We start from the raw sequence: 12043 nt of genomic DNA on the forward strand, positions 1-12043 counted from the left end.
TCCTTTGTTCTTCTATGATGGTTACTCTATTATGCAATATTGTCTTGATTGTTCATGCTTGATTAGAGAGCTGTTGCAGAGTTAAAGTCCACTAGCACAAAAAACATACTTCTGCTGTGGATAGATGACTCGCTTCATTATACACATCATTTAAGAAAATAAAAATAAAAATAAATAGAATATCAAAAGATGACAAGTGGCATATAAGTTTTTGTGATTTAAAATGTTACTCATGACTCGCTTAGACACATCATTTAAGAAAATAAAAATGAAAATAAAAATAAATAGAGATATCAAAACATGATAAGTGACATAAATTTTTGTGATTTAAAACGTTAGTATAGATGACACGCTTCATTAGACACATCATTTAAGAAAATATAGTAGACGGGACCATAAATATAAACGAGTTGTTTAATATAAAATGAAGTTAGTGGAACCATTTTATATTGTTAGATTAGGAGAATGTGTGGGTGGGAAAAGTTAGTGGGTGATTTTTTCATTGATAAGAGGGTGTTATTACTTCATGTTTTAGAATTACTAATTATGTTTATGTTTATCAATGTAAATTAAGTGATTTACTTTAAATTACAACTCTGTAAAAAAAAATTATTTCTTTTTTTCCCGTAACTAGTTCAGGTAAAGTTTTAACTTCATAAATTGTTTTATGTAATTAACTGTTTACTTTATACCCAAAATCATTTTATAAAATTTATTTTTTAGTAAAATATTACTCCGTAAATTATTTTTTAAACAGTAATTTTGTTGCCACGTTAGACAATTTAATGCAAAAATTATAAACTTTGTTAATCACATTGCAGCATATTAAATATAAGGAGTATTTGTTCACCATGTTTGATGAAAAAACACCAACGGTTCAATACTGAACGCATTTTTCTATTTTTTATTTTTATATTTTTATCATAATCAGATCATCAATTTAAGTATGGTCAACTTGGTTTCTAAATGTTAATTTATAGTTTAATACCGGTTAGGTGCCACACTACTCTACCATGCTTACCGTTTATGACACATTTTCATTTTCCTATTTACGAGGGTATCAAAATGATTGACATGTTTACTAGGGTATTCATTTTTCACACTGTGTATTATTTGGATTGGTTTTGGGAGAAAAACCAAACGAATGAAGGGAGAATTGAAGTATCTAAAAGTTTACGTGGTTATTTATTGAATCCCCTAATGAAATGCAACTTGTTTTTTTTTCTTCTTGAATTCAGAGGCAAAGATGCTTTGAAGGATAGGAAACTCAACAGGAAATGCCGCCTAAAATTATACTATCCATGTGGCATTCGAACTGTATCTGATGAATGGATTCGACTACTATTGTCTTGGAGTACAAAATGTGGATTAACAGTTGAGTACTACTTATGCTTGTCAACTTAAACTAATTAAGTTATTGGAAATTACTATTCTGTAAAATAAAATAATTTTTTATTTATTTATTTATTTCGTAACTAGTTTCATGTAAAGTCTTCCTTCGTAAATTGTTTTACGTAGTATGTAATTAACTATTTACTTTATATTCAAAATTGTTTTACGTAATAACTATTTATTTTATACCCAAATTGTTTTATGTAATTAACTATTTACATTATACCCAAAATTATTTTTTGTAAAATATTTTCCATAAATTATTTTTTGAACGATGGTTTTGTTGCCACGTTGTACAATATAAAGAGCTACAATAAAAACTTTGTTAATCACATGTGCCTATTGAAACATAAACATGCTTGTTCACAATGTTTTGACGAGAATAAAAAACAACGGATGGTTTTTTACCACCTAAAAATTAGTTTTTACCACCTAAAAATACAAGTTTTAGCTTTTTTAGGTGGTAAAAAACAATTTTTCGATTTTTTTTAGGTGTTAAAAAACAATTTGTCCTACTAAGTACTCGGTTTAAACCTTTTTTATTTAACTTGCAGGGTTAAAAAAATATGTTTTTGTTAAAAGAAATTGAAGAATAGAATTATTCCCTTGAGCTCATATTCATCTTTCAATTTCTAATATATTGTGCTATAAGTCTATAACTATATTTTTTTGTCATCACTAGTTTTTTTTTTTTTTAATAGGTAAGAAGAAGGGACCCTAACTGAACCAGCACAGTTGATGGGGCTCGAACTTGTGACCTCCAAGTCACAAGGTGAGTTCCCCACCAACTCCACCAACTTATGTTGATTTGTCATCACTAGTTTCTCAGATAGATAAGCTGAACAAATTGAAACAACTACTTGTACGGAGTATAAGATATACCGAAAAAATCAACACTAGCAATCGAATCCTAAGCGCCATGGCATATGCAAAACAGCTTTTACAAGGTAACTAACAACATCATTAGTTTCTAAACAAGCGCAAATCGGATAATTTACACAACTATTGACACAAAGATGATCAAGCAATCTTGCCATCGAAAAAATAACCAATCTTCTTCAATAAAAGCTGCTGCTAACCGAGCAGGAGAGGGAAAGAGAGAGTTGCATGTATGGATATGAACTTTTGATGGGGATATATAGATCGAGCAAAAACGTTGTTCCATCTAATCAACTGTACAACCCAACAATGGACTTTCCGAGGATGCAATCTCTTTCATCAAACTCAAACTGCATGTTTTCTGTAATTCTGCCATAATTTGACACTTCAAATCCTCAGTCCATAGAGGAGCTCGTTTCTGCAGTTTCATCCTCACTGAAACTTGATGGCATTTCTGTTGATCTGTGCAAGGAACAAAAAAAAAACTAGTTATGGAAAAGAAAAAAGAAAAAAGAAAGGGTAAGAAAAAAGATTATGTCGGTTACTTCAATGGTGTCCAAAGGTATATAAGGCGATGTTTGATTGCACTTAGGAAGTTATATTTGGGGATGTTTGGTTGCATGTAAATAGAGGGAGAAGTGTGAGTTCTTAGGAAGTGTACACCTAACTACTTGTTTGGTTGGCATGAAATGGGAGTAATGGGGGGAATTAGAACTTCCTTGAAAAGTTGAAATTCCTATAAACATGGGGAGTGTCTTACCTACCCTCCCTCTTGGTAAGTCATACTTCCCATGTCAATTCCCGTCAATTATAAATTCCCAAGTTCAACCAAACATAATCTAAACTATTTCCTAAACTATTTCCTAGGAAAGTAACAAGGAATTAACTTCCTACGAAATGGAACTTCCCATGGGAAGTTACTACCCAAGTGAACCAAACAAGCACTTATACTTGTAAATTTGTAATTTCCATGTATTTTAACTTCCTAGGAATCGAAAATTCTTGTTTGGTTGAGCATAGGAAGTTATAATTCCCATGGTAAGTTTTACTTACCTATGGGAATAGGTAAGCAACTTCCTACATTTTGGGGGAAGTAGAACTTCCTACGCTCATGTCAACCAAACAACCTATTTGCTATTTACTTCCTAAGAAATGAAACTTCTCCATACATTAGAATGTCAACCAAACTAGCCCTAAGTCTACAAGATCAACCAAGTACAACTATATATGTTTCATGCACAACAATTTTTTGAACATAGAAAACAGCAAATTGTGATAAAGAGCGAACAATTTCATTGAAAATGGGGTCAAGTAAAAACTACTGGTATATAAACTCATTGCAAAAGACAATAAGACATAATAATAACACAATAAGTTAATAACTACATACTTCCCTCCGTCCATATATATTTGTCCTATAATTCCTCACAAGGATGCGAGTATGCAACATAATTCGTTAACACATACTTCTTCCGTTCTTTTTTACTTTGACACAATTTTGGAGTCGCGCTTGCCAATGCACATTTTTTAACATTAATATCTTTAAAAGATCCAACAAACCAAGAATAATGTCATAGTTAAACAAATAAGCTATTGTTTTACTCACCCTCTAATCTGTCTTGACCACTGTGGTGGTTCTTGAGATGATGATCTGATGGCAGCATAATCTTCTTCCAGCAATTCTTCTCTCCCTCTTTTCCCAGCCTAAGATGCATATAAAAGAACATGAAAATCATATGCAAGAAAAGAACAATTTTAACATAGAAACATGTTAGTGACAGAATCTCACTCTAAGCTCATTCGGGCGCATTTTCAATCTGTTGAAATCATGATACTCAACTACAGGTCTTCTCTCAGCATAAAGTTCTACATCCTACAAATCCCTCAAAATATTCAAATTTCAATATAAAGACCATCTGACTCGCAAATTCCCAAGGCTAACCATAAATAAGGCTCCGTTTGATAGGGTGTAAAACGTTTTCATGGAAAACAACTTTCCCCTTTTCAATCTTTTTACTTTGTTTGGTTTGAAAGGGATGAAAAACAATTTTCCATAACCCACTCAAAGGTGAAAAAACCTTTTTCCATTTGAAAGAGAGGGAAACCACTTTTCCACCTTTCCTCCTTACCTCCCTCTCCCTTCTTCCCCTCAATCTTCACCATCATCTCCCATGTTCTTTTAAGGAACCAAACAAAGAAAGACTAGTTTGGAATTGTGTTTTTTCTTGGAGAATGTTTTCCATGGAAAATCATTTTGCACTGAAAACGTTTTACATCAAACCAAACGGAGCCTAAAATGAAAAAAGTTTGTGGTTGTGCTCACACCTTCATTATCCTGCTAGGCGGTACCCTGTCCCTGTCCTCTGTATCTATGGGGTCCTTATGCCCAACTAGTGGAGCAACAGATCTGGAATCTAATCGTTCTCTTCTATGGACAGCCACAGAATTCCCATTGTCATAATTATGCCACCAAGGATCTTCTGGTTCATTGGTAAATTTTCCACCATAGGAATCTGATCCCATACCTGATGATTCATGCTTATGCCGGATCCCGTTGTTCATACTGCCATCATAATCTGATGTTTCTCTAGCAGAGTAGGAAGCAACACCGAAAGGAGATTTCTGGACTGGGAGAACACGGCCATGATTAGGGAAATGGGACTTCTGTTTAGGTTGACGGTAAGAGAAAGTGTCTGAGTCTGATTTATGCATGGATCTGGAGTTAGCAGGAGCAACACACTTGTCCTGATTTTGTATCTGCATGCAATAGACTTGTCAATTTGCCGATTGTGGAAGATTTATATATATACTACCTTTGTTCCTTAAATATTGCACCATGTTGACTTTATGCTCCCTAACACATGACTTTGACTCGTTATCTCTCGAATTATGCATAAATAAAAATTATAAAAAAATTGATATTTAGAAAGTATTTATTGATAAAATCTAATAAAATCTTACGTGGTTACATATTTTTAATATATACATTATAAAAGAGGGTCAAAGTCACAACACGAATAATGTAAAAGTCAACATGGTGCAACATTTGTGGAACGGAGGAAGTATTTCAATAAGTACAGACTTCCCAGTATAGCAGTCTACCACAGGCACATATGGAGCAGAGGGGAGATTAAGCATTAGTAAATGATCACCAAGATTACACAATTCCAACGTACTCCGTATTGTTAAGACTTACTGTTGAAATTAGTGCTTCAAATCATGGTTCCTAACTTCTAATGATAATTAGTCTAGAATGTTAGCACATGGTCAAATTAGGCTAATATGACTCAACTAGTTAGTTCCTATAATAGCAATTATCTTGTTAGTGGTAAATTATGTGAGGAATAAATTGTGGGTTATGGCCCTTGATTTTAGCATTGTCAAGGGCCATAACCCACGATTCATGCCTAAAATAATTTAAGGCTAGTTGTAAACATTTTATTAATTGGGTTGAATACAAGTATGTTCTTTTTTCCCCTCTCTCGTCGCTATTCTAATTTCAACACTAACTAGTATTCTGTACTTCGTAAGAATTCAGTTTGATTGGGGTATTAAATATCACTGGAAATATTTTCTAGGGGTATACTAATTCGTTACTAAAAAGTAAAAACTACGAAGTATATTCAAGAAATAACCGAACTTTATTTCGTTCCTCTCAGTTGGTAGATGCTTTGACTTCAACTTAACTAGAATGTAAATAATGGTAAATATCTTAATTAGCCTATTTTTCATTCCTTTCAATCTGCTTTGTCTAAGGCTATGGTAATCTCTTGAATTCCTTTCAATCTCAAGAGTTATGTGATGCTGGGAAACCATGAAGTAAATATATCAGACACTGGAAAGCAAAGAGAGAATTTTATGTGCCCTTGCTACTCTAAATCTAGAATTTCTAGTAATAGAAGAAAGAAAGAAGCAAACAGGAAAATCAAAATGGGAACCGGTGCACATACAGAGTTTTCTCTGCCATACCACTCAACATCAGCAATATTTTCAATACAGACAGAAAAACAAACGGTATACGAGCAACTAGAAAAAGGCAGCGAATATTATGTCTCCAATCCACCAGCCTAGCAGTGTAAATTTAAAAGGCATGGGTTTAGAACCAAAAGCAACATATTTTGCACATTTAGTTCTCAGTTCGAACAGTATAGCTCAAACTGAGAAATTGACTTCACAGTATAGTGATACCTGATACCAACTGCATCTTTATGAGATGATCAATATAACTCATAGTATAGTGATACCAAATTACCAACTGCATCTTTATGATCAATATACTCAGATATTCACCATTAAGAAAATCACAATACCAGATGACTGAACTTCCGGGAAGGATGCTCTTAAAAGACCAAGGTGCTTCTTTTCCAGTCTCCACTAACAGTTCTAATATTTTCCATTCTTCACTTATGCAAATTTCTCTAGGCAGAAATGCAGAATACATAAAACCCTGCCTGTCTTACCATTTAAAACTGTGATATCCTACTCATAATTAGTTTATTGACTCATTCCTCTTTCCTACTTATTATTCCAGGAAGCTTAACAAGCAATTGCTTTATCGTGCACCAAAAATCAGTTAATCATTTCAGAAACCACTGAGGCACAGAACATAATTTATTAATGCTAGCTTTATAGCCAACATACTTCTCCCTCCACAAAAATGGAATTAAATATAGAAATAGTAAAATTTTAAAAGAACAATCCCTTGCAAAACCTCCAAAATCATATTGTGTGCCCAGTTGGATAAAAGGGAGGGATGAAGAAAATACTAAGGGCCGGGTCTAGCAAACTTGGACTACATGAGCAAGAACATAATCATGATTATTATTTATATATTTATTTTTAAAGAAAGAAAAAAGTTGGGGAACATTAAAAATTCCACTTACTGTGCTAAGGCTATGTCTCTTATGAATGACACCGACATCAAGAGAGCTAGAGCCAACATGTTCAGAAACTCCATAAGCATCTGTAGAATCAAACAAAAGAGCCAAGAACTTAGAGTTGAGATGATTTGCAAGTTGTTCATCAGAATACATGAAAAAACCACATAAGACCAGAAACACATATTTGGCAAGTTAAACAAAGAAATATTCAAGGACCGAGAGATTTGTCCGGGAAAAGTGTGCCAGGTACTGCAACTACAATGAGGATAGGAAAGGGTTTGGACCTTAAAATGATTTATCCCATCAAAGCATTACATACATACATATTAAAGAGAAACTATTAAGGACAGAATCTCATGAGCATTGTTCTTTTCAATGTCAATTTAGCTCTTAATGTTTGCAAAGCATAAAAAACTGTATGGGTATTGGCGAACAGTGTGCAACTCTGTGAGCAGCTTTCAGATGAATGAAGGGAAGCAAGTTTAGGAAGGGAGTGTGGCTAGCTGCAGTGACTGCTTTTGTTTATACAGTGTGCAAAAGTAGGAATGAAGCTCTGTGGAGCCAGAAGGTGATGACTGTTATTAGTGCAGATCAGAAGATTCAGATGGACATTAAAGGCAGATTGGTTCACCTTAAGCCTAGGAAAATATCTGTCATACAGTGGGTTTCAAACCTGTAATTTTGCTTCACACACCTTTTGTGATATATAGGGCCAATAGGGTTGATTTTAGGGTTGTTCAGCCTAGTTGTGTTTTTGCTTGCTTGGTTCGGATTGCCTTTCCTCCAAGCTTAGGTTGTAAAATTCTTTTGAGTAGTGATCAAATACTAGCTTAATTACTTACAGAAAAAACAAAAGACAAAACAACTATCTCTTGTGCCACATGCCATGAATACTATTACTTTCGTAATTATCATGAAAAAAGCACCTCAAGATTGACAGGAACTCAAAAGTCAGTTCTACACTCTAATGTTTTAGGTACCAAACAATATCATAATCCACATCCTTTCGCATGGCAAGGTTCACTAAAAGCCATGGTAAAATACCATATAATGAGGAGGATAAACTTACCAGTATTCACATTCTTGCATGGTGATTCAAATGCCCCAGGAGGAAGCGGATCAAACTCAATCCCAAGAGGAGGACCATCATCCTGATATTGTCTTCCTAGCTGTCTCTTGACCGCAGTTACAGCAACATTTTCGGTCTGACCTTTGATTTTCAAGTATCCTGAGGGTCCCGCACGCCTCCTGTTTGGAGCAACAAATCCATTTGGTGCCCGGTATTCTGTTGTTTCGACATTCAAAGGACTCCTTTTATGAGGGTAAAAGCTACCCTGCGGAGCTGAATTACTTTCTGAAGATGTATCATCTATCTCAGTTCCATCATCAAGCACCCTTTGCTCGTAGTTTATCTCGGGAACAGGGATATCATTGTGACCAAACCTCCTACTCTCAACCTCCCTCAAATCAGCAAGTCTGTAATCACCTTGTTTGTTGCTACTACATGAATCCTGTTTTAGTCCACTACCACGATCTTGTATAACACCGCTTGAAATTTCTTGCTTGCCAAGTGGGTTTAATTCACCATTTATGATTCTCTTATCCTTCAATCTGCGGTGACAAAACCATCCAGAAATCTGCTTCTCGGTCAGACCTAAATTCTCTGCAAGCTCTGTCTTCATGGACTCAGTTGGGTACTTGTGTTCTGGATAAAGAATCACAAAAGATAAATGGAAAAGACATCAAATATTTGTACCATAACGATAACAAAACTTAATGTTGGAAGGTCAAAAGATAAGAACTTAAACCATTATAAAAATCCTCCAAAGCCTGCAGTTGGTATGGTGTCTTGAAACGTCTTCTCTTGTTCTTTTCCGGAAATTCTTTATTTTCTTCACATTGTACTTCAATAGAATCTGATATGTTGAACGTACAAATTATAAAGTTAACAAATAAACCTTTTCGTGGGGTGGGAGTCAGGTGAAGGTTATTGAAGAGTGTTTTCAGTGAAGACTAAAGACCAAGAGCACTCCCCAGTCACATTAAAATAGTGCCTAAGAAAACTTTAACCAAGATAACATGAAACAAAAAGAGGATCAAGACAAATAATCAAGATTTCAAGGTGATAAACTTTATGAAGATTCTGACGGCATAGCCAGATATCGATTTTAGTATCACACAAGTATTAAAGATAATATTGCTCATCAAGACAACCTAAACTTGCAAAGTATTGAATCCCTTTCGTGCATCCGAAAGACAGTCACCAAAACATAGCAGTAATATGACTAAGTCACCAACTGCCAAAGCAGTAGCAGCATGTGATAACAAGGTCATTAAATTACTTGAATGTGCAAAGAACTAAACAATTAGCAAGTATCGGTTGAGGCATTAGCTAATAACCTCAAAAAATACCATCAACCTAGGCATGTTATGTGGGGGGAGAAAATTCCAAACTCCAACAACTAAATGTTGATGACACTTCTTAAAAGCAAACTTGGCAATTTCATATCCTACTCTACGAGACGATACTAGAGCCAGTATCAGCAGTATATATACTCATAAAAGAACCTTTATCATGCAATTTCTATCTTACGAATCATCTAGTTGGGGTACAGCCCATCACATTGATCTCCATTACTTGATATCTATTAGCTTATGAACTAGTTCCAACACAATAAACCAAGAAGGTGCCTCACATATCAACCGACTTTCAATGAATTTCCATCTCACATTTCAATGGCAATCAAAACTAAGTTTATTTTTACCCTAAACAGAGAAACCGCGATGTGAATGTGCAATAAAGGAACAAACCATCTAACAGCTCATTAGGCAAATAGGCATACACAAGAACAAAGAAAACCCCAAAATGTAGGTTCACTACGATTTGTAAACCGATATCGGAATAAACACTACGATAGTCATCCATACCCTTGATTTTCATCCCTCCTTAAACAACAAACAACTCATTACACACAATGGGGTTTCATCCAACACCACCAATAGTGTTACCAATCGACAAACTCGAAATTTATCAATTGCCAATCAAAAGAATCAACAAACATGACATTAACATACACATAATAAGATTGAAATCCATAACAACAACATGATAAGAGTAGCAATTCATAAAACAAAACGTCAGCATTACCCAGACAAAAATCCGCAACAAAATCATATGGCTTCCCCCAAGCAAAGGGGATCCCAACAATTCAACGAAACAAACATCAAAATTACATTTAAAAACATAAATACCCAGATCAAAAATGTCACATATTAGTATATTACACATACAAAAACACTGATTGCATGATATAATATTAAAATTCCTTCAAATTAACCAAACAGGATGAAATATTATGCTCAAAAATCAGAAAATCCAGTACTTAATGATCTGGGTTTGACATTAAAACTCTCCCATTACCTTCCATGTTGTGTACAGAAGTCCAAAATCCAAATCTCTATATTTTTTTCTGTCAATAATCTTCTCTTCTAAACTTTCTTGGGTTTAATGGGATTGAGTTGGGTTCTTCACATCTGGAATCCTAAATCAAGAGAAAATGAGAGAGAAAAAAGAGGATATAGAGAGAGAAAGAGGGGTCTTTGAATACAAGGCAGGGATTAAAAAAGCATCTCTTGGTTTCCCAGAATTTTAATTGTTTCTCTTCTCGGATTTTTTGTTGTTTTAATCCAGATTATGGTGCGACCCTTCACTGTTCGTTGTTTGCGTTTTTCTTTTTTCTTTTTTTTTTTTTTTTTTTTTTTTTTTTTTTCTTCTTATTGTAGTTGTCTTTTTACTCTTTTAAGACATACTCATATACGAAGTACGATATTACCCTAATTAATGTCGGATATCGATTATTTTTTTCTTTTTGATTCATAGGGGGATTAAATCCAATGTTGGATATCGATTATCGGTAGGAAAGTTTGCTCGTTGGATTAAAATCAAAATGTAGTTCAATCCAAATTAATACATACTCATATACAAAGTACGATAATACGCTAATTAATGTCGAATATGGATTATCCCGTAGAAAAATTCACTCTTTAAGGGAAAAAAAATCAAAATCTAATTCAATGACATACTCATATGTGAAGTTCGTTAATGCTCTAATTAATGTTGAATATTGATTATGGTAAAAAGGTTCACTCTTCGGATAAAAATCAAAATCTAATCTCAATCCAAATTAAGTTAATCGTATTAATTATGTGTGTATTTGCGTTTTCCTTTTATCTTTTCATTTCCTTATTATAATCGTCTTTTTACTCTTTTAGGACATATCCTAATTGGTGTCGAACTAATAAGGGAATCCACTCTTCGGAAAAAATCAAAATCAATATCCAAATTAAGTTACTTGTATTAAGTAGCTAGGTTCGTGTTTGCGTTTATATTTTTATTTTTCCTTATTGTAGTCATCTTTTTACTCTTTTAGGACATATCCTGATTAATGTCGAACTAACAGGGGAATCCACTTTTCAGATAAAATCGAAATCTAATTCAATCCAAACAAGTTACTCTTACTAATTATGTTCGAATTCTTTTTAAAATCAGACTGGGCCGGATTGTATAACATTGAATAGTATGGTTTTTTTTGGAATGAGTGGATACAATGATCTAAATAAGTTATAAATTTTATTTTTAAAAATGTAATTCCTCTCTTTTATTATTACTTCTTTGGGGTTGAACTAATTTTCAAGACTGCGTGTTAACGTTTAAGACAGTTAGAGATTGTCGTCCAATATTGAGTCAGTTTGTAATTTACTTTCTTATCGCATAACAAAAATAAGGATAAAAATGTTTTAATTTTAATTTAGAATACAGTCGGATAAACTATTAAATTTTAAATTCTAATTGAATTTGGTTAGAATTTGGATCGACTTTGACTCAATATTTC

The 12043-nt window shown here is 33.8% G+C and overlaps 1 protein-coding gene across 2 annotated transcripts; it reads right to left on the reverse strand.

The window, feature by feature from the left end:
- Positions 1-2224: 2224 nt before the first annotated feature.
- LOC110783304 (homeobox-DDT domain protein RLT1) lies at positions 2225-10880 on the reverse strand. 2 transcript variants are annotated; one of them, XM_021987624.2, is made up of 8 exons: positions 10573-10878; positions 8960-9067; positions 8221-8856; positions 7155-7234; positions 4597-5028; positions 4061-4144; positions 3878-3975; positions 2225-2733 (listed from the first exon to the last, which is right to left on the reverse strand). In XM_021987624.2, the coding sequence occupies exons 1-8, from the start codon at positions 10577-10579 to the stop codon at positions 2667-2669; spliced, it is 1512 nt and encodes a 503-aa protein (XP_021843316.2). In that variant the 5' UTR covers positions 10580-10878; the 3' UTR covers positions 2225-2666. The 2 variants fall into 2 exon arrangements, with proteins under 2 accessions (XP_021843316.2, XP_021843317.2); XM_021987625.2 differs by lacking the exon at positions 4061-4144 and having other exon boundaries at positions 10573-10880.
- Between the last annotated feature and the right edge of the window lie 1163 nt (positions 10881-12043).

The sequence above is a fragment of the Spinacia oleracea genome, chromosome 4 (assembly GCF_020520425.1).
Source record: "Spinacia oleracea cultivar Varoflay chromosome 4, BTI_SOV_V1, whole genome shotgun sequence".
In the NCBI taxonomy this organism is placed as follows: domain Eukaryota; kingdom Viridiplantae; phylum Streptophyta; class Magnoliopsida; order Caryophyllales; family Amaranthaceae; genus Spinacia; species Spinacia oleracea.

What these genes read in the sequence shown, in the direction of transcription:
- LOC110783304 (XM_021987624.2), bottom strand. An exon ending in ATGCAAGAATGTGAATACTG is followed by an intron (nt 7,235 to 8,220) that starts GTAAGTTTATCC and finishes TTGATTCTACAG; the next exon opens with ATGCTTATGGAGTTTCTGAA. An exon ending in CGCCTAGCAGGATAATGAAG is followed by an intron (nt 4,145 to 4,596) that starts GTGTGAGCACAA and finishes AGGGATTTGTAG; the next exon opens with GATGTAGAACTTTATGCTGA.